This window comes from Thermobia domestica, chromosome 6 (genome assembly GCF_964235325.1).
Source record: "Thermobia domestica chromosome 6, izTheDome1.hap1.1, whole genome shotgun sequence".
NCBI classification, from domain to species: Eukaryota; Metazoa; Arthropoda; class Insecta; order Zygentoma; family Lepismatidae; genus Thermobia; species Thermobia domestica.
This window is the reverse complement of record NC_137459.1, coordinates 286,707,015-286,731,278: the sequence shown is the minus strand read 5'-3', so window position 1 is coordinate 286,731,278 and position 24,264 is coordinate 286,707,015. Positions and strand designations below refer to the sequence as shown.

Sequence of the window (24,264 nt, the reverse complement as noted above, 5' to 3'; positions counted from 1 at the left end):
AAAGGGCAGTATGCCAGGTTATTGTACAGGGTGTTTCAAAACAACACCGACAACGTTTGGGAGGTGATTCCTGACACCAAGATAAAACAAAAAGTATAGACTAACATGGGTACATAAATGCTTCCTTTCGGAATTATAGGCTGCCGAAAACCTGGAAAAATGAACTTTTAAAGGTCCATAGCTCCAAAACTATGGGAACTACCGTAGTCGGGTCACGACTTGACTTAGGAACTAATATGTGAGCTCTCCAAAAAGAAATGTTTCAGGATCCTAAGGTACTCACGCAACAATTTTATAGAAGGAGTTTGGCTACGGGCATATAATTTGAAGTATTCACTAACTACCTCTATAAAAATTGTTGCGGAAGTACCGCAGGATTCTGAAACATGGATATTTGGATAGGGCACATACTAGTTCCTAAGTAAAGTCTTGCCCCCACTACGGCAGATCCCATAGTATTGGATCCCATGTTTTTTTGTTTTTTTTTTTTTTGTTATGTTTTCGGCAGCCTATAACTCTGAAAGGAAGCATTTTCGTACCCAGATTGGTCTATACTTTTTGTCTTATCTTGGTCTCAGGAATCACGTCTCAACGTTGTCGGTGTTGTTTTGAAACACCCTGTATATTCAGAGTGCTTCCCATAATGGTGAACAAAATTTATTCTTCATACGAAGTAGTATTATAAACTTTCATAGAAACATGAGAAGACAAGAAAGATTGTTTACTCCTTAAAAGTTGAAGCGCCAAGCCCCAGAATCATATGTTTTACTCCGGGGCAGGCAGCGTTCACTATCCTATTGAATAACACGTGAAGTATGCATAACATATATGCATATGGCTCCTAGTGATAGACCAAGTGTGCATAAAGTGTGTGTACGTGGCACGAATCATGACCACAAATATGAGAATAGCGTATTGATGAAAGTAGTTCCGAAAGTTATTCTAATTTTATTTACAAAAGCAAATATTTCTGCAAATAGTCCGTACTAATACTAGGTATCTACCATATCAACATACTTTAAGCATACATAATGTAGTATAAACTTGGAATAATTATTTATAAAAAGATTAATTATTTATAAAGAGAATAGATGGCTCAGTGGTTGATTGGTCACCTCTAGTGCGTGAGGTCCTGGTTTGAACCCAACCCACGCCAAGTGGACTTCGTGGTACTCAAACACTGTATGCGTTGGTTTACTGGTAGTTTCCCATTTTCTTTATGCCACAATTTCGTTCATTATCATGAGCTCCCTCGTGGTTATGTGAATAGCGTAAGCACTTTTGGTGCGTGAGACCCGGGTTTGATTCCAGGCGGGAGCTCATGTGGTTTGGATCCCACGTTAAGCAGTAGGTCCACGTCTCATAAAGTCTCATTGCTGAAGAGGACGCTAAACTCAACTCGTTCATTAGCTAGCATCAACACCATCTACCTTAGCCTCGGAGCATAAAATGGGATGTTGAACCAAAAAAAAAGTATTACCAAACTATTGAAAACTATCTATGATAATGATCTTTAGTCAGCATATGTGTCTATAAATAAAGTTAGGATGACCTTCGAAACTACATTCATTAGAATAAGTAATACTTTCTCTTATATTTTCCTATCGTGAGCAATGAGTGAACTTTCTGACTTTAGTTGTTTTCCTCGAAGGGTGTAATACTGTTTCGTACGAAATGTATATATATAAAACAGCTTCAAGTGTGTTTGAACGCAGATGGGTTTCTACCGAGTTGATGACAGTGTGTTATGATATTGGTGATAATGCTTCTGGATAGCGTGTAGTATATATTGTGTTCCCAAAGTTTGTTACATTATACAACGACTTATCAAGAATAGTCGTTAACCTGGTTTGGCTAAGTAAGATATACAAATTTCGAGTGGTAGTATTTCTTTGCATGTAAAAATTAGCTTCAATAATTATATACTATTAATCTCACCTTTTTAATAAGAATGATAACGTCTATGAACGGTGCTAAAAATGGTTTATTAGTTGATATACTTTATAATATCTTTTCCTTAAAACTGTCAAGCACACAAACTTGCTGACTAGGTATCCATAAAACATGTACATAGCAACAACTATCCCATAGTAATATTTTACATATCTTAAAAACATTCTTCTTTTGTTAATATGAAATTAACATTCTACTAAGTATAGTGCACATGTATGAGCACTTTCTGCCCAAGGTACAGGTAATTATTACTCAATCCAAAGTATTTTGTTATAATTAATTTGAAGATATTGATGTACAAATTTTGCCGGTGTCTGGATTCGTGAATATGAGATATTTATTGCGTCACAATTTTGTTATTTACGACCATTAGCAGCTAAACTTCGGAGAAAGTCACATATTTGAAGAAACTATTACATCCACTTTTAAGAATTTCTGAACACGTATACCAGTTTGGAGGTATTCGTTATTAGTGTGATACCTTTTCGAGCTTGAGTTCCTGCACCCAATCTTTTGAGAGTTTTTACAGCGTTGACCACTCCTTCATCTAAACTTATCAATTCAGAAAAAAAAAAGAAAAATGAAATGAAATCTTTAAGTTTTACGTCCCACGGTTATGCCCGTTAGGCTAAAGGAGACGGTGATGATGAGAGAAGAGTGAAATGGTGGAATGAAGAAAGTGGGAGGAAACGGGAGAACCCCGAGAAAACCCACGAGCATGGTATTTGTCCACCACAAAGTCCACACGGCGTGAGCTGGGATCGTACCAGAGACCCCAAGCACCGGAGGTGAACGATCTACCACTGAGCCACTGCGCTCCCCTCAGAAAAAAAGAGGTAAGTAAAACATTCACGATTAGAGTGACGTATTTTATTATTATTATTATTTTCTAGCATTATTATTGTAATATAGTGGAGGGAAAAGTGTACTGCTAACCAGCATCAGAAATTGAACGCATTACATGAATTATCCTTAATGGCCTACAGTTTTGGTCTCTCTAGTTTCTTTTTATAGTTCGTATCAATAGGTAACGCACAACAGTTATTTTCATGCGATATTGTGCTGATCTGTGACGTACAAATTAAATGGAAAATGTATAGTTGGTAGTTGTTCGTTCAAGTGTATCTAGCAGTATAAGCGTGAACTACAGAGGAAAGTTGGTGCATTTGTTTAAAGAGCAAAGAGGTTTCGTTCGATTTTTGTGAGGAGAGAATAAAACCCGAGTAAAACTCTCAGGGATATGTTGTGCGGGTGTAAGGAAGACTGTATGGATCATATGTGGACGTCCAATAACAGAAGAATGTAATGGCTATTTAAGAGGCATTTCTCAATTCTGCTAACATGTCAGGAAATTTCGATTCGCAAAGAATGGTATATTAAAAACATTTAAAAATGGAAATTTTAAGACTAATTTGGATGTGGTTTAGTACTTGTTTTTTTCAATTGGCAACTCCAAACTTTATCTGTTTTCTATTAGTGCTGTATAACCAACTTCGTTCTACAACTGTTCGCATTATCTTTCGCCTTTCGTTTGTGTAGTGGAATATCATATTGGTGAATCATCCACAAAATGCAGTTGGATCAACGATGCAATGGTGAATTCATTTTTAACGTACGCGTACTTCAACCTTTTACGTTCCCAGTAGTTTCGATTTTTGTCAAAATTTCGTTTCCGGTATTAAGAGAATAGTTACCACACAAATGAAAAGATTTTGGAAGACGGCTGCTTGTATTTGAGTTCCTGTGTTTTCATTCTAATGCATTTTTATTCGTGAACAGGTTTATTTTTTAAGTGCCTATGAATTTACGAGAAAGTTGCACATCACTGTATGCACTACGTCAATATTCAGTGCATAGCCGAACTAATTACATCAAATTCTTAATTAAATATGGGATACGTCTACATTCTATCATGTACAGTCCGCAGCAAAAAAACCTGCAACATGAGCATGTAAGTTTATTGTGAAACTACTACTAACAGCGCAGGCAATCAACATAACGTCTGAGTGGCACGAATCACGCCAGAGATACTTTGACGTCCTCCCCTGCACACTTATTTTGGAGCAAAAGATTTCGTCGTTTCACAATAAACTTACATGCTCATTTTGCAGGTTTTGTGCTGCGGACTGTACACTCATTTATGACTTTTGTCTTATCATAATAAAAGCCAAAAACTCATAAAGTAAAAACGAAAAATGACTGAAAAGTACAAGTAAGAGACAATAGCTAGTATAATAATTTTAAAACAGTAATAAGCTTAGAAATAAACCGTAGTTAAATGTGCAAGGAACATTTTGGTAGACTAAAGTTTTAAAAAAAAGTTTTGAAAATACCGTTGCAGTATACTTACATTTTCCCTTAGCTTTTATTTTAAGGAAAAGCCTACTTTTGCTCATAGATGTTATTGTATTTTGCCGTTTGCATCTATATTATTTGTACAGCACTTCAGGAATAACTCAAACCTTTCAGTGTAAGGTTTATCGTGATGTTTTTCATTTTGTTGCTTAATATCCCAATTTTTTAATTCCATTACATACGCCCTTACCTTACCACACGCTGTGATTAGCTGATTATTTTAATAGTTGTAACTTACATACCTGTATCGTTGTTCATTCTACACCTTTCAGCTCTGATATTATTATTAATTTAAAACTATAATCTAAATTTGGCATTTTTAATGTGTAACGAAAGGAAAAATAGAAGGGGAGGGCAACTAATTGCTTGAAAGCATGAAGTTGTCATTTTCTTGCAGAAATCTGAACATTCATATGACTTCATCTATTATTTTACCGTGAATTCTGGGCTTTATTTTATTTATTTATTTATTTTTGTGTGTGTTGTACGAGATAAATAGAAATACCTTTCATTTAGATTTAAATATGTCTACGCTGAGATTTGTTTAGACTATCGTTATAGTTTATCGAATAATTGTTTGTTCAGATAAAGAAACTGCAGGACAAGCATACGAAAATCAAATTACTTTTCTTTCACATGAATGCATGACGTGAAAATCCGTGTTCATTCAATTGTTTTAAGAAGTTCTCTGTTCGTCAATCGATCTTTTAAAAATCGTTTATTATTAACTAGTTCACACGAAATCTTTCTTTCAATCTTTCAGTTTAACGTCTCACAATTATACCATTTAGATTAAGGAAGACTATGATTAAAGCAAGTGAATGGTGATGAAAGAATTGGTGGAATGAGAAAGTAGCAAGGAGCGAGAACACCCCGAGAAAACCTACGGACTAGATCACACAACAAGCAATAGGAGTTGTAACTTAAAAAACTCATTCGTGAGGTTGATTTTCACCGACCAGTTCCTGGCAGTCTTTGTATGAAATCTGCTGTTTTCAGTTGGTTTTGCTTTTACTTTTATAATGTATTTATTATTTTGAAGAAGTAGTGCTTAAGTAGAATACACTAAAGAATGTCTGGAGATGAATGTTCTGACAAATAGGATACAGAGTCGCTTTCCGAAAATACCACGATCTACATCGTTACAAAGATATCTTGTAGCAGTCAGCTTTAACGTATCAGACAACGTGTCTTGAAACTTAATCTTTTCAGTGTGTGTTGTGCTGATGCAGCGAATCTAGGCATTAATTATATAGACTTACTCTTTAATTCTCTAGTCAAAAGCTGTATCTCTGACTTCTACGCAGTTTGCGTTCTTTGCCCTATATATAGACTAGCCTTTGGCTAGCTGGGGGCTCCGCCCCCAGTCCCCTGAGTATGCTTGGCCTACAGCCTCGCACCTCTTGAACCCACAATTCTGTCGTTTCTTTTCCTAATTCTAAATCTAAAGATTTTGTGTCCTAAGAAAACGCCCATTTAAATAGCATGGGAATTTCTTCACCCCCTCTAGACATCTAAAAAATTACAAATACTCACTTTTGGCAATTTTCCTCTCGGTTAGTCCTGGAAGGCTACAATCATGCTAAATTTCATCATTCTAATCCTGCCAGAAGTGCCTAAACATTTTGGGGTGAAGAAGACGTCCCATATAAATAACATGGGAAAGATTTTCCAATTCCCCATAAAACCACTCTACGGTTGGAAATTTTTATTTCTGATAATTCACTTGGGTAACGCTAACAAAAACGTAAAAGCATACCGAATCTCATGTTTTTACTCCAATTCTAACAAGTAAACTTTACGTTTGGGTGAATCGAGTTGCTGACTGAGACACATATGAGAAAGTAGTACTAAATGTGGTCAGTATTTCAGTGAAGTTTTAGGTGCGAAGCTCCAGGGGTTTAGGAGATACAGCTACCAGAACATCACATGGAAGTACAGAATAGTCTTCATACAGTTGGAGGTAAAAACTCTGTAAGACCTCTTGTAACGACAAAAGATGAATAACAAATATATGGGTCCTTATTAGGACTAGGGGGAAGTCATATAGTAAGGGTATACCTGACGGCGGCCATCTTGAAATCCGCCATTTTGAATTAAGGTTAAGTTTTTAAAATAGGAATAGGGTCATGTGATACGTGATTTAAGGCGCAAATTTAATCAGAAGAACAATGGTGCCGTTAATTTTGATTTACGCGCAATTGGTAAAAAGTTACAGGAAAATTAAATATTGTTGCTGCATATGTATTAGTCCTTTACCCCACCTTGTAAATTTTGTGTTAATGATAATAATTAAATAAAAAGCAGATGGATAAATATTAGGTCTATGGTAAGAGTTGCCTTGATGGCGACCATGTTCAAATCCGCCATTTTGAATCAGACAAAAGTTTTAAACAAAACGCATAAGAGTGACACCTTATTAATAGCAATTTTTACCATAAATCCAACGGTATAACCATTTTTGCTTTATCATTAACCAGCACTTGTTATCGCATAAACAAGTTGCTAATTTAAGGAAAAATGACCAAAGTGGAATTGAGTCATAATTGAACTTGGGTCTTTCTTCCAGAAAAGTCCTCAATTAGTACAATCAATATGTAGTTCAGAAAAGAGTGCATGACTTGCACAAATGCTCTGCTCACAGTGAGCACACCTACAAAGGCAATCCAGTTACACTTAACACATTTGTCGTTAACAATTCCGTCAAAGCAGTAGTCGTAAGGAGAGATCCATTTAATTTTGTGCTGGTTAATGATAAAGCAAAAATGGTTATACCGTTGGAGTTATGGTAAAATTTGCTATTAATAAGGTGTTACTGTTATGCGTTTTGTTTAAAACTTTTGTCTGATTCAAAATGGCGGATTTGAACATGGCCGCCATCAAGGCAACTCTTACCATAGACCTAATATTTATCCATCTGCTTTTTATTTAATTATTATCATTAACACAAAATTTACAAGGTGGGGTAAAGGACTAATACATATGCAGCAACAATATTTAATTTCCCTGTAACTTTTTACCAATTGCGCGTAAATCAAAATTAACGTCACCATTGTTCTTCTGATTAAATTTGCGCCTTAAATCATGTATCACATGACCCTATTCCTATTTTAAAAACTTAACCTTAATTCAAAATGGCGGATTTCAAGATGGCCGCCGTTAGGTATACCCTTACTATATGACTTCCCCCTAGTCCTAATATGTACCCATATATTTGTTATTCATCTTTTGTCGTTACAAGAGGTCTTACAGAGCTTTTACCTCCAACTGTATGAAGACTATTCTGTACTTTCATGTGATGTTCTGGTAGCTGTATCTCCTAAACCCCTGGAGCTTCGCACCTAAAACTTCACTGAAATACTGACCACATTTAGTACTACTTTTTCATATGTGTCTCAGTCAGCAACTCGATTCACCCAAACGTAAGGTTTACTTGTAAGTACCTAAAACATGAGATTATATGTCCAATAAAAGGCCCATTTAAATAGCATGGAGAAATTCTTTATCCCCTCTTTAGACCCCTTAAAATTAAAAATATTTACTTTTGGCAATTTTCCCGTGGGTTTGTCCCGAAAAGCTACAATTATGCCAAATTTATTTATTGTAGCCCTAAAGGAAGTGCTCAATAATTTGTGTCAGCCCATGTAGTTGAGATATAGTTAAGATATAAAATGTGTGTGTGTGTGTAAAAAACGTGGTCTCATACTCTGCACGAGCTATTGAAACTCATTTTTATCCACAATGGTATATCGATCACTGGTGGCGTTGTGGCAAGAGTTTCATATTCGCTACCATAAACCTGAAACGACCTTGTGTATATTCTTTGGAAATTTGAAGCATATTTTTGGTAGATGTAATTCCGCTTGTCACGTGGGGCTGTTTCGCCTTGAGATACTACCCGATTCACAGATAACTTGTGTTCTTTAAATAGGACAGAGAAGTACACAGTAAGACTTGGTACACAATGAGACATTCAACTTTTTTCCGTTGCAAGACGGGCGAGAAATTACAGGTATTTTTATGTTTTTATGCATAAAACGTCACTTCCGTTGAAGCTTTTAAGCAATTATTGTAACATTCCTTTTTCTCTTGTTATGTCATTCTGCAGGTAAATTTCAAAACAGACATGTTTTCTTTTAGTTTACAAAGAGAGAAAGCATTTAACTCGACCTTGTTCATTCGACTGCCATATTTTGTTATCTACTGTATAGTACACAATGACGTGAGACACAGACAAATGATACAAAACACGTCACTGTTTAATTCGATATCCGTAATACTTTAATAAATAAATTCCTTTTAAGTGAATTAATTCTTCTTAAAAAGATTGATGAGCTGGATTGTTGTATTATGTTTACCGAAACTAAATAGGGGAGAGTTGTATAAAACGGGGACGGCGGTTCAAACGAGGACCTGCTGGGCCGTATACAGAGTCATTTTGAAGCGTGATTAGTGCCATAGTAAAGAGATCGACTAACATAAGGTTCCTGTAGTAGTCAGCCTTTTAGTATGCCATTAATCATACTTCAAAACGACTCTGCATAAGGCGGGCTGTTTCTACGTGATTGGCGTTGCTTACAGAGGGAAGGCTATGTACTATTGTTCAAGGTCACAATTACACCATTTTGAGCAGGAATATAACCATCACTGTACATTTTGTGTGAACGTGTATTGTTTTGAAGTTTTTTGCAAAATACTTTATGACGTGTCACCTGTCTACTATTTGACTTACTGCCTGATTCCCATGCATAGGGATGCCATACCATGAGCATAGGGATGCCATGTTTTTCCATGTATGCCACATTCTGCCAAAACGGAGACATAGAAGGTAGTACAAATTGGGGACGTCCCCATTTTAGACAACATGTAACATCATTATAATTTACTTATAGTTCGCGTATTACAATCCGCTTGCGGCCGAGAGCACGGAACTTTATCGGCTAGTGCTAAGTCGATGGCTGAGGAAGCAACTTGGTTAAAATTAACAACATACAACAGTAGAACATACGTAAATCTATAAAATGTCTTTCTTAATTAAAATTAAGGTTAATGAGGTAATAAGCATTTATGTTGTTTAATTTTTCCTATATATTGCCAATTAATAGTACCTTTCTAGCCGGATAGTAATGGGAAAGCTCTTCAATGCAGCTTTTGTAAAAGTAGCTTCAGAGTAAATGGCTGTAGGAAAACTGGAATATACACCTTAAATAAAGATGTATTTGCTGATCACTTATTCGCTGCATCTGAGATGACCGAGAGACCATGCGTATCGACAACAACTGCTGAGCTTTCTCAACTTTCAACGTTATGTGCTCACTTATATCCTGCCACCAGCAGCTGAACCATTTCAACACTCCACATCTGTGGCTGCCACTTCTCCAACATCAAATGTTGAGCGTTCTTGACCTTCAACATCTGGAATTAATTTGGATCCGGCAGAAAGTTTTTCAGGTTTTCGCATTTCTCCAAAATTGTTCATTCCTCCACCTAAATAACTGAGCAGAATTAAGAAAAATAAAAATGATAGAAGTTGTAAGGCGTTATTCTCTCTTCCTTACCATACAAAGCTGAATTTAATAAGGCTACTCCCGGAGAGACAAACAGTAAAGGATCTACTACTAAAGAACAAAAAAAGTGAGCAAACGTATTGGAATGAAAAAAGGGATCTTGTCTGTTAAGCGCAAGATCCAAAGTAAAAAATAATTAAACTCAACACGGAAACAATACTATCTTCATCATCGAAAGGGGAAGATAATTCTGATGTTGCAAAGAACTCTGTTTTTTTTTTGTTTTTTTTTTCAAAGAACTCTATAAGTCATTCGGAAGAAAAAAGGATGGATTACGTGTTCTAGTTACAATGGGTGAGCACACGATGCCTGCTCTAACGCGAACGAAGATACATTTGTTTGTGGCTTTTGTAGCACGTAAAGTTTAAAATGTTGCGTACTAGATAAAAGTATTTTATTTCTAATTAGTTTCGATTATTTAGTACGAAAACTCATATTTATTCTTTCTTGAATAATTATGAACAAGATAGTTGTAAACAAGATACGTGCATAAGATATAAACAAGTTGTGAACACGATTTAAAAAGTGTTAAGCAAGATATTTGTAAGTTTGTAAGTATTTTGGTAAGTTTATAAGGAAACTATGTTTTACCCGAGTAGTAGTATAGGACGGGCACTTTTGCTCTTTTTCAGTTTCCGTTATTTTTTGTTAAAAGAACCATTCTTATGATACAAAAAGGCTTATTTTGTAGTAACCAACATTCCACTGAAGGTTTTGATTTACATCTAGCGATTTTATCATTGATAGTTTTAATTTTTTGTGCAAAAATATATAAGGGTCCCCATTTTGTACAACTTTCCCCTACTCTGTGTAACTGAGCAAGTGATAATTTTAATTTTCCCTGAGGAAATTTCAATACACGTAGAGTGAAAGTAGTTCTGTGAAAATACAGGTAAACCTTGTTGATCACCATTGGAGATTTCTTCCGGAAGAATTTCGCAGCTCCGGGGAAAATTTATCCCCCGCGTTACCCCTTGAAATTGTCACTGAGCTGAATTATTAAAAAAAATATACAAGACACTACTAACATTTTAATCAAAAATCTATCAGATTTAGTCAAAAAAGAAGTTTGTGTCTTTTATTGGATTCTTATTTTCTTTCAATTTCTAGATCAGGTGCCATGAAATTTATGAGTCTGTCTGTCATCTTTTCCTTACATTTTTTAAAAGAAAGAAATAATACCAGCACATTCACCGGGTGATTATGTTCTGGCGTGTTCCGCAAAAGATGTTTCGTGTCGCCGGAATGTTAAAGTGAATGAGTTCGTAAAGCCTATCGTACCAGATATTGCAGTAATGGATCCATTCGATGTCACAGCAATTCTACCGAAATCCCCTTAAATAAAAACTGATCGCCTTATGCAGAGTCGTTTTGACGCAATGGGCCGCGGTGGCTCAGTGGTAGAGTGTTCACCTCTGGTGCTTGGAGTCCCGGATTCGATCCCAGACCCCGCCAAGTGAACTTTGTGGTGGACAAACATCGTGTGCGTGATTTTTCTCGGGGTTCTCCCGTTTCTTTCCACTTTCTTCATTCCATCATTTCATTCATTACTCATCATCACCGTCTCCTTTAGCCTAACCGGCAAAACCGTGGGACGTAAAACTCAAAGATTTCATTTCACTTCATTTTTTCGTTTTGACGCATGATTAACGTCATTCTAAAGGCCTGACTACAGCAGGTAATATATGTTAGTCGAACTATTTAGTATGGCACTAATCATGTGTCAGAACGACTCTGCATAAGGCCTTGAACGTCTGGAAGGTTATAATAAGCTTTTCTTCAGCTTTGAAAGCATAAATTGGCGTTAATACATGTTTTTTGCTCTTTATCTGTTTCGTATCAGTCAATGACATTTAGTTCTCGTTGTGTTATATTAATTTTATTTGTCGTTGTAACTAGTGGAAAAATAATGTTTGGTTAAATAAGTGTGGTGATCGCACGTAGCGTAGTCTCTAGCTCTCTCGCCTTTGGTGGGAGCAGCCCTGGGTTCGATTTCCGGTGGAGACACTCGATCGAAACGGAGTAACTGCTTTCTCAGGCAATTCATTCTAAGTGAGGTTTTTCCTGAGCTTTCCCCATTCACTCCAGGCAAATGATAGGATAGTACCTAACACAGACAGGGCCGGCCTTAAGCCGATTGGACCGATTTTTCCTAATCGGGCCCCGCGCCTAAGGGGGTCCCGCGCTAGTGCCGTCTACTCTGCTGTCCAGTTTAATTTATTTTCCAATGACGTTTTAGCAGCATATTTGGTTCCAGAGCAAACAAGCGTGTTGTGGTCTCTATAACTAAATTTTGCTCCTAATACATGAAATTAATACATGCCATTGTGCTCGCAGGGCCCCCAATGCTTTCGGGGCCCCCAACCAAGAGCTATGATTCCGTTAAGATGCATCTGCTACTTGCGGTTGTCAAGTACACACAACAACACATTACAAGTACCTCCATAGACTCCACAAGGGAGGGTATGGCCTCTCCCTAACAAGGAAATCAATAGTTTGTATCAAGTTTCCAGGCATAAGCAAAATTGTTCTGAATTCATTGCTACAGTAGTTTAATTTTTTTTACAACTTCTGTTGTAAAAATAGACATTACGTCCAGGGAGTATTGTGCAAACCCCCAACACCCCCCAAATTTCCTTACATACACCCCTGGGTGTAAAAATATTGTTTTCTTTGAGTTTGTGTAAAAATGTATATCATTATACTAGGTGCACACTAGGGTGGGCCGAAAACGGCCGAAAATTTTTTTTTTTTAGAAAATTGAGTACCGTGCAAAAGTTGTAAAATGTTATATTATGTTTCCTCACCAAAATAGAGCCGGATTAAAATATATTTAACCGGGCCCTGGGGGCCCGAAAGAACGCTAATTTTGAAAAAAAGAAGTAGCGACCAATGAAAATATTATTAAAATATATTTTTAGAAAGTTAAGTTTCAGTACCGTGCAAAAGTTGTATAATATTATGTTATGTTTCTTCACCAAAATAGAGCCGGATAAAAAGGTATTTAACCAGGCCCCAAAGAACGTTAATTTTAAAAAAACAGTTTCGAGCAGTGAAGTATTGAAATTTTTTTTTTTTTAGAAAGTTAAGTTTGAGTACCATGCAAAAGTTGTATAATTATGTTTCCTCACCAAAATAGAGCCGGATAAAAAGATATTTAACCGGACCCCAGGGGCCCGAACGAACAGTAATTTTGAAAAAAAAAAAAAGTAGCGACCAATGAAAATATTATTAAAATATATTTTTAGAAAGTTAAGTTTCAGTACCGTGCAAAAGTTGTATAATGTTATGTTTTTTCACAGAAGCAGAGCCGGAAAAAGATATTTAACCGGGCCCCGGGGGCCCTAAAGAACGTTTATTAAAAAAATAGTTGTAAATAGTGAAAATATTATTGAAATATATTTTTTAGAAAGTTAAGTTTGAGTACTGTGCAAAATTTATAATGTCATGTTTCCTCGCCAAAACAGAGCCGAATAAAAATATATTTAACCGGGCCCCGGGAGCCCGAAAGAACGTTAATGCTGAAAAAATGTGGTTGTGAGTAGTGAAAATACTCGTATTATTGAAATATTTGTTTTCAGAAAATTAAGTTTGAGTACCGTGCAAAAGTTGTATAATGCTGTGTTTCTTCCCCAAAACAGAGGCAGATAAAAATATTTCACCAGGACCTGCGGATCCGAAAAGTGTTATATATTTTTTTTAATATATACCATTATTTTAAGTATGTATAGAAAATTGGTTAAGATTCCTAATACTTTTACTTGACCCCAGGATTTTAAATGTTCTGATCTGATGTGCAGCTCTTCGTCTGATTGGTGTTTAGTAGATATAATAGTACGACACAAATACATAAGGTAAGATAGAAAAATTGAGCAACAAACACCAAACCAGCCCAGAACTCACTACGTGGAGATGGCTACACAGCGAGATCCTCAAACCCATCCTCCTCTTACTTAAAGGTCCTTAGTTGAATCTTGGAACAAAATATTGAGATTTATGTTCGAAGCTTGGTAGATACTTTCGTGCTTCCAGTTTTGCGCGAATATAACCGTCTCGTGCAACACTACCGCATTCTTCTGAAGAAGGTTCTGTTACTACCTTTACACACCTCTCCAAAGCCTGTGTGTGGAAGGGGAACGTGACAAACTGTGAAACCTCCTCTTTTCCACAATCATTTCGGTTAATTCTTCTGTTGATACGTTAGCCAAAATTGGAGGTTTCGTTCCTATTACTTCTGACCAATCGGTCAAATCGATATAATCCGCATATTCTTCAGTGCTTTGCCTACTGCAATTATCAATTAGAACTATAGTTTGGTATTTTCGGCCATCAAAATAGACCCTTAAAATTAGTAGCTTTACACTGTAGACGGTTTCTTTTTTCTCTTTCTTTTTTCTTTTTTTGCTAGTTTCCTATGGATTCTGGTTTTATCTACTACCTTGTCTTGGTTAGTTTTGTTCAGCAAATTAATATCTTCTAAAACAGCGGATACAATTTTAGAGCCGACTTATTCGAGACACCTGTTAAATCTTTGGCGGTACTCATTTGTTTAGGGCTCGCTATTGTTTATTTAGGTTTACTTTAGATTTTATTCTCTAAACGATAGCTCCATGCGAACTCTTCATCGTCTGAATTCGGGGTGGAAGCACTTAATGTATGTTCCAAGTGCGTGATTGAGGCTAACGATTGTAACCCTCTTGTATTTGGTACCGCAGCATTATAATCGATCTGTGTATCATGCTTTCTTTTGAGCCTATGGGTTTCTGCTTTATCTGCATTGCAGCTCGTCATTTGTCTCTGATTTCTCTGATCTAATATGAGCTCCCACGGCGGTATTTAATTTGATTTATCACACCTACAGGTTACTCTATCGCAGCATTTGCAAGAGAAAATATCAAATAACTTCTAAGCACCGTTCTTAAATTTCTTTAATTTAGCTCTTAATGGAGGTATCTTATTTCTTAATGGGGTTAATGATCGTTTTGTATTTTGACTTGTAATTCAAAATCATATCCTTAATTCGAAGGCAAGACAATACAGGAAGAGAGGCTCGCAGCCATATCGTTTCTAGTTTATTTGAATTCAGCAATGTAAGCGCCGCCTTCGGAAAGCCAGTGTTGTGCATTTTGCATCCAGATGCGAAAAAGTGATATTCTCTTAAAGTTTGAGAGTTCTGAGCTGGGCTCAACACGAAGGTTTTTCGTGGTTAATATGGTAGTTATGAAAGTTAGTTAAGGTCTCAATAGCTACTTGCGTATATTAAAACCATGTATTTCATGTTTTATGTATTAAGAGTAATGTCTGGAAAAATGTTCTTATTACCTAAAATCATTTTATTTCAACAAAAAATTAGGAACTTTAGGGCCACGGGGGCCCGGTTAAATATTGTTTTAAAATCAACATATTTGACATGGCTTCATTTCGTACCAATACACAACTTTTGATAACTACTCAATCCTGAATATCTGAAAAAAATTTTTTCGGCCCACCCTAGTGCACACCCTCTTTTATTTTGAACACACAACTAAGTAAAACTTCCTGGCGTTCTTGCTGATTATGTAATGTGATACTACCACGAATACCGAGATGGTATCAAATAAATCAGCCTCAGTGCGACTTCTTTGCATATCCTTTCTCTTATTTCAGCGGCGCAGATCTGTCTTCAACATTGAGGAAAATGGGTAAGACCGTTCCGCTCTTTTTTTTTTTGTGTGTGTGTGTGTGTGGGTGATGTTCAAAATATTTATGAAGTTAAAAAAACAATGCTGTGGGAGATCAGAGAAGCAGAGTTGTCTTCAACATTGTGAGGCTGGTAGAGGCTTATTCTGGGGGGGGGCATCAATTTCATCTCACTTTCTTTTATGGTAGTTGGACACAAATTATCACATTTCTCCCCAAAAAACACATCCCAAATCGGATTATTGGGCGGGACAGTCCCCCCAGTCCCAAGATTGGGGGGACATATCCTCCTCATCCCCCCGTGATTTGCGCCAGTGCTTATTATAACTATATTAAAAATACAAAACCAGAAGACAAACTTTACCCTCTCCTGCAAAAAAAAAAAAAAAAAAAAAAAAACGTGATTTTATTTTAAAAAACCAAGTCAGGAAAACCGAATGTATACTTTTTTTTTTTTTTTTTTTTTTTTTTTTTTTTTTTTTTTTTTAGTAGTGCATAATGAATAGATGGCTGCTTATGAAGGTTTGTATTCTAACTCGAATAATCCAATCGAAAATATGTCATCCATCTTCCATCAGTTCCTTAAAGTTTGTGATCGTCTCATCACTTTTTCATTTTGTCTGCAGTCGATAATGATTTCAAGCTGATTATGCCTTTCATAACTAGCTACCTACGATATTGTCACTAGCGTACACTAGGTTTTCCTGACTTGAATTCTTTTCAAAAAGATCTTCAAAGATTTGATACATTACGTGACCCTCTTCCTATTTAAAAAGTCGAGAGAGAGACAATATGACCGACGTCAAGATGACCGAGGGCGGCCATGATAAGCATACCCTCAAATAAATGTCTACTTCCTCCCGATATCGGTTAACGTGTTTTTGTTTTTCATCGCTTTATTCGTCCGAATGCATTTTACGAATAAAGTGAAATTTTCAAATTTTCAAACGTCTTCTGACTCAAGAACAAAAACGCACTCGATACCTCCTATCCGTGGACAATTTGAAATTGTTAGAACGTGATGTGGACGATTTTTCTATCGATTCATCACTATGGACGAGTGTTGCGTACACCATTACAGCCAGAAACAAAACAACAATCCAAACAATGGAAGCACCCCTCATCCCCTTCCCCAAAGAGGGCAAAAGTGATCCCCTCCGCTGGCAAAGTGATGGCCTCTCTTTTTTGGGATTCCCAAGGTGTGATATTCATTGATTACCTGCAAAGGGGTCATATTATCACATCAGAATACCATAGTGACCTTTTGAAAAAAACTTCGAGTCCAAATTCAAGAAAAAGGGCCACAAATGATCTCCAGATGCGTTCTCTACCATCATGACAATGCTCCCGGCCACACATCAGCAGTTGCCATGGCTACTATTCATGAATGCGGCTTTGAACTCGTTCCTCATCCACTCTATCCTCAAAATCTGGCCCCTCAGATTTCTACTTGTTCCATAATCTAAAAAAGACTCTAGCAGGACGACGTTTGGCAAGAGATAATGACGTCATGACAACCGTGGAGGAGTTTTTGTGGTCACAACCAAAGGAACTTTTTTCTACTGGGATAAGAGCACTGCAGCACGGTTGGAGCAAGTGTGTTGCTGTTCAAGGGGATTATGTTGAAAAATAAAGGTATTACCAAATATGTACTTCTTATAGTTTCCTCGACTCAAAACTTTTCAGTCAGCCCTCATATATATGGCTGGATCCAGGATTGTCTGAGGGGGTGCACCAGTAACTACCAAAATAACCAATCGCACTGAAACTCTTCAAAGTGACATCTGACAATGTTCTTCATTCCTGACAACATTGATGCATAGAACTGAGAAAAGTATTTTATAAAGAGGGTCGCAATTGTTATGCAGGAAAAAATGTTCTCTCCTACTGGATTCTGTTTTCTTCCCTACTTGACAAATGCTATATTATTTTGCTTGATGCATCCTTTTCCTTCAACCATTTGAAAATCGACTTAAACTATTGCTTTTACAAACCTCTGCTTTCTTTTAAGCCCCAAAGGAAAAATTATGGCAGAAAGTTTTGAAAAGTGTTGGTATTTTCACTGCTAGCTTCTCGTTTTAGATAGTGTATATTTACAACGAAGGGGGGTGCACGTGCACCTTTGCACCACTCTAAATCCGACCCTATATATACCAGTTGTAAACCTGGGACCCCGCAAAATGTTCCCAATCGGCCCTGCACTGCCTAAGGCCGGCCCTGCATACGGATCTCAGGCCGCTACCTTCCTTTCCCATTTCCCTGATAAATGTGCCTACCGAGGCACTTGACCGCTCATACGTGACAGGCTTAAGACCATATATTCTGGTAGTGCCCAGAAATATGTATAAATAACTGAACATAAATAACAAATGTACTTAACAAATAGTCTCACTGTGCACTACAAATGGTACATAGTGAGATGTTCACATCTAGGTCAGGTTTTATTTACTGCCACAAATACTGGAATATTTATAGGATAAGTATATCTAAATTTATAGCTTATATACTTACCTAAATAATGGCAATTTGACATTTTTGTACTACAGATATAATACTAAATACACGTCAAAAGGTAAATTTTGTCTCACTGTGTACTACTCTCCCCTAGTTATTTATATACCTGGTGCTCCATTGCATGCATTTGTGTGAGGGGGGGGGGGATTTGCTAATAAACATGGTAAAAACAAAAGATCCATAATTTTCAATATTTATTTCAACACTTTCATCAAGGGTTTAATTATGTACAATTTCAAAGTAATAACAATCAACCATAGTGATACAACTTTTAATATATAATTCAATAAAGCTCTTCATTTTGCCAATAACGTAAATGAAACAGAAGATATATGCTAATAATGGTCGGCTTTACCATAATAAATCATTGTCACTGAAAGCTTTATAACACACCACTGAATAAGTTCGTAGGTTAGCTAACAAAACTACAACGTTTAGGCAAAATTTGACTTTATTCATCAACGTAGTCTCCTTCAAGAGTGACACATTCATTCCAACGTTTCAATGCATTTTTTATAGAATGATTTATGTTTGGCCTCAAAATAGGATTCAGTTTCGGCAATCATTTCTTTATTGGAGCCAAATTTCTTTCCTTGAAGCATTCTGTTTACGTCTGCAAACAGGTGGTAATCGCTGGGAGCCAGATCCAAAGAGTACAGTGGATGGGGAAGCAATTCGTGCAATTTTGCCATTGTTGCAATCGACTTGGTACACGGTGCATTGACTTGGTGAACGATCACTTTTTTTCAATTTCTTACTTCGAACACGCCAATAACGCCCTATAATATTTGCTATTGATGGTTTTCCTATCTCAAGGTAATCTATTAATAAAATATCTTGCGCATCCGAAAATACGGAAGCCAAAAGCTTACTAGCTGACATTTGCGTTTTTGGTCGCTTTGGGCGGCTTCCATCGGTTGCTGTCCACCGATTTGACTCTGGAGTATATGATGGTATTATGTTTCATCCATTGTCACATACCACATGAAAAAAATCCTTTTTACTGCGCTGAAACAGCTCCAAATAGCGCTCTTAATCTTCGACACGTTGTTGGTTTGATCGACTGTGAGCAAACGCGGTACCCACTTCGAACAGAGCTTACTTATGACAAATGTTCATGCAGAATGGTGAACACACTGCCTTGTGATATCTTTAAGCTATCGATTAGCTAACTCACGCAATTTCAATTTCTGTTCGGCCAAACCTATTTTGTGGCCTTTTTTGTAATGTTGTCTGCAACAACTGCCGAATTTGGGCTACTAGAGCGTTCAGCATCATCGATGTTTATACGGCTGCGTTTAAAATCAGAAACTACTTCTCAACGACTTGTCTCGATGGAGCAACTTGTCTTGCCATTGCTTTGCTTGAACGGTATTTTTTCTCATTAAAAGCCAATGTTTTATCAACACACGAAATTTAGATTTTTCCATTGTTTTGAAAATTACAAAAGTAGCGTCACTAAAACCACTGTAACTTGTGAACTAAAGGTCAGATTGTTATGAAATTTTGACGCGTATCATTATATGGATTTGTGAATAGTGGGGAAATCTATATGTCATCCTACGAACTTATTGAATGATGTGGTATATTTACTGCAAATACCCGACCATCTTCAGTATTTATAATAGGTACCATCAGGCTTCCGCGTGTATCCACGAACGGTGTGAAATATGTGGGGAGATCCAACTTCCAGTCTTACATTGTGAATATCACCTTTTCTTTTGGATACTTGGACGAATTTAACAGGATGGCCCAGCGTTTCAGATTTTATGGGAACTCCTTTCGTTCTCAGTTTCATTTCACAACTGCAAATATATATTAGAACGAAATAATTTAAATGGTTATTCAAACTGACTTGTCTAAATTTATGACTGACACAACCTAGCCCTCACAGTTTTCATTTTCTGACGAATACTCAAAAGTAAATCCAGACACCAAGATCTGTGACACAACCCTGTAAATCAGCTCTTCGGGAAGTGTAATAGTGTGATGTGGAAGCGTATGCTCTGTGTGAGGTCTATGTATCCACCAACCACCAGTGTGGTTCAGAACCTACATAATAATAGGTCTTATCCTTTGTAAACTTTGTGTTTTATACACGGGCGTCTCTGGCGGGGGGACGCGTCCCCCAATATTTTGAAGTACAAAATATTCAATATTCTATTCTAATTAATTTTATTTACTAACGACAGAATAGCATATAAATAATAATAATTATATTTATTTGGAATATTCAGCCTGTGTATAACAGAGTTCTTGATATGTCTCAGGGGGTCCGTAAAGGTAAGGTAACAAATGGAATAGAAGATAATAAATAGGTTGGGCTAGGTACTACCATTTAAATCACTTTCTTTGATGCCCCCCCCCAAATTTTACACGCCAGAGACGCCAGTTGTTTTATAACATGAAGACGTCAAACAATCAGAGTAAATACAAGTACAAATAGCAGAAATCAATGAATAAATTAAAGAGATTAGAAGTAAAATTGAAGTATGACTTACACAACTGTTCAACAATGAACATTATTTGATTTTAACAAAACCCAGTAATAATCTCAGAGTTATATCGAGAATTACGTAATTTATAAGTAAATTATTATATATGTATATATTACAAGTGTAAGGAATGTTTAACTTATTCCTAAGGTACACTTTTTATCGTTATGATAGGTCTACGCATTTTGATGAAAATATGTAAGCTTACCTGTTCCGGTCTGAGTGAATCTACTATTTTTAGGACACGAGTGAGTAATTTAGCTAGGTTCTGCTACGAACCAAAAATATGTTTTCCGTTACAAAACGCAACAAAACATATTTCGCAAAGGAATTAAGAGTCATTATAGGAGCAAACGTGTTACAACGAATGAAGCAATTATCATATGACCACATTTTTTTCGTTCGCAAATGTATGATGCCAACATTTCGTCACAGATCATGACTGTCATATAACCCTAATTAGTATACTCTGCCAAATAAAGTTATGGAGCAATAGAAAGAATATTGGGTTGGACTTCAAGCAGTACAATAAAGAATAATTTTTGTAGATTATACAGTACAACACCGGAAGTAATTAAATATGTCTTAATTAAATTTTGCAACAACACCTATTCAGCTCATAAACAATCCCAACAGCGGTGAGTGGTGTTGCTTCCGATTGGGGAACAGATCATGAATGACAATACACCCTTCGACATTGAAAAACACTAAAGTAATATTAACGTCTGTAGCATTATAGTGTACTTTTCGAAGTTGTCCTGTTTTGTCCTGCATTATCATTTCACGAATTCTTTCATAACCATATAGAATAGGATATTATTATTATTATTGAAGATTTGAGAATTCAAAGCTGTATTCGAGATCGCATAAATCAGAAAAAAAAAAAAACACTTATGGCCTAGAGTAAAAATGAATGAGAGATGGGGCGTGAAGTATGCAAGGTTTACGAACTGGACGCCAAGTAAACAAGGTTGGAAATCACTTCTTTAGGCGAATAAAGTACATATATAATAATACACAACTTTAGCAGTGACTTAAGCACCAGACACAAAGTATCATATTTAACTATTATAATTCTATATTTGCAAACGTAAATCCCATGGTGTAAACAGAATATTGAAAAGTAATTTCTGTATGAGAAATAGCTGTAGCCAAATACATAACACACACTTATGTTTTGCCATTACACGTTTTACTTAATTTGTATTTAAGGATCACAAATAACGACGTTCTGTTAACACCTACCACATCTCAGATGTTACATGTTAAACATAATAGTTACTTATGTCGTGAAATGATTATATGAATACATACGGAAATGATTTATTTTAATGTAATTAATTTATATAATTTTCATGCTTTCGGAAAAATACAAAATCATACAAAAAAGTTTTGACCCAAACGGGAATCGAACGCACAACTTTACAATTTGACTGTTTGGAAGGTATTGTGTGCTAAATTCCTCCAGGCTCTTCGCGAATAGACATTGCAGAGTAATATCAGTTACGCTTACGTTTTTGATGTTAACAAATCAAAACAATTTTTAACTGGGAAAATACTGTAGGTATAAACAAACTCTTTACAACATTGGTGTCATAATCTTTTTATATTTCTGTGAGTAATTGTTATTACTTCCATGTTGTACTATAACAAAAAAGTATTGTATTACGGTCAAAATGCCTAATGTAAATCCATATAGAACCAGATTTGGTTGAAGACCTACCATTTCCGTATTGACGTCTGTGTGGCTGTATGTATGCACGTTCAGAGAATATTTCGTCAACGATAATTCACGTAAAAGATTACATGCACACACGGGGGCTTCCATAAATTTCTATTTGATTCAATATTTGTGAAGTGCCTGACATTTAACATGCAATGCGTTGCAAACGGTATAAGCTACGGTAAAACCCAGTAACCAATAAATTTCCGAGAAAATTTTACACGAATTTGATGTATCACTTGCACTTATTCCCATTTAAAAAACTTGAAGTTGAATCCAATATGGCGGATCCAAGATGGCGGCCGGGTGGGTATCATATGTCAGAGAAGCTGTATATCGTCCCTGCTCCTCGAAGAACCGCTATGTGACGTTTTTGTCGAAAATGAGTTATGCCGTGCAAATATACCTGAAAGCTGTCAGGCAGCGTCCCTTATAATGTGATAAATGAATATTCAATTGTTTCGCCGCAACAATGAAAAAATAATAGGTTGAAATTAAAGGCTTCAAGTTCTCATCACATACGTATTGATCCTCTATGTGCTTATAAAGACGCAAAAGATAAACCAGCATGTGCTACGTAAACTCAAAAAATAGTAATATAATATTGTTGAAGTAAGCTATAACAATGTCCAGTGCATAATATACGCAGAACCAATTTTATTATATTTTTAAAGTGTTTCCGTGTATATTTGGCAAAATTTTAAGTTTGGAATGTTTTTTGCTTCTCCAGAAAAGTTGTATTTTTAACACATAGCGGTTCTTCGAGGCGCAGCGGCGATATGATCCAATTGGTTTTGCATATGTTCACATTCATATTCAGTTCCATCTAAAGAAACAAAGCAATCTGTGTCCGAGCGTTATTGTAATGTATGATTTAATTCTGGATATATATATGAAAGCTCATAAATATGCAAATTACCAGTATGGGCCGCAGAGAACTTTGCATTTGAATCAGTTTTATACGAATTCCGAGGTACACTTCGCGAATGTACCTTGTCAGTCAATTGAGACATTTTATTTTTCTTCCCTTTTCACCTCACACTAACATCGTCGTTTTATATTCTTTTAAATGTCAACCCCTTTCCCACCCACCCAGGGTACTAATGGAAGCTAAACTTAGAGACTTAAATGGTATTGGGAGTGTCGACAGCCAATTTAAGGACCCCTAAAACTATAGAGTTGATACTAATGTCAGTCGTTTTTTATTATTTTTTTCATGTCACCATTCCCACAACACAGGGATATTAATGGGTTGAACTTGGACATAAACGACACCAGAAATGATGCTATTTATATCAGTGATCCCGAAACTATGGGCTCTATACTAATATCTGTGGTTTTGAATCATTGTATATGTTCCTCCCTTCGATTATCCTTAGTAGATGTTCTAGGGGATCTTACCTCTACTGGAAGTTGTACTTAAATTTAAAGGTGATCAGAACTGCTCCCAATTAATTTGGGGACCCCGGAAGGTATGGATTCGACACTAACATTGGCCATTTTCAATTATTTTTACATGTCACAAATTCACACACCCCTTCAGGGTGCTAATGGAGGCTGAACTTAAATGATATCTGGGGTGCTACTCTTTATCTAAGCAACCCCTCCCACTCCGCATAGCTAACACGACAGTACTCTTTTCCAGAAAAATAAACACACTGCTGAACAAGACTGCTCATATGTAATATAAAAACACATTTACACGTGACGTCGTGACGTTTCGATCTTCTAGCCAAGATCCTCATCAGACGTACTCTTTTCCAGACTAAGAAATATGGTTAAAATTACTCTAGGCATACCAGAGTTATGTTAGAACACACACACACACACACACACACATATATATATATATATATATATATATATATATATATATATATATATATATATATATATATATATATGTTGTCCGGTGAGGAAAGTCAAAGATTTTGGGAGTTGATAGGCGAGGTCATTCTAAGAAAAAATGCTTATGTGA

At 36.3% G+C, this 24,264-nt stretch overlaps 1 protein-coding gene across 1 annotated transcript in view; it reads right to left on the bottom strand.

Annotated features, from left to right (window-relative positions):
- Positions 1-18,279: 18,279 nt before the first annotated feature.
- The window catches only part of LOC145687800 (cilia- and flagella-associated protein 276-like), a 72,163-nt gene continuing 66,178 nt past the window's right edge, over positions 18,280-24,264 (bottom strand). Inside the window, exon 3 of the mRNA XM_081761228.1 lies at positions 18,280-19,873. Coding sequence (XP_081617354.1) covers positions 19,681-19,873 — 193 coding nt within the window. The 3' untranslated portion in view covers positions 18,280-19,680. The remainder of the gene's footprint in view (positions 19,874-24,264) is intronic.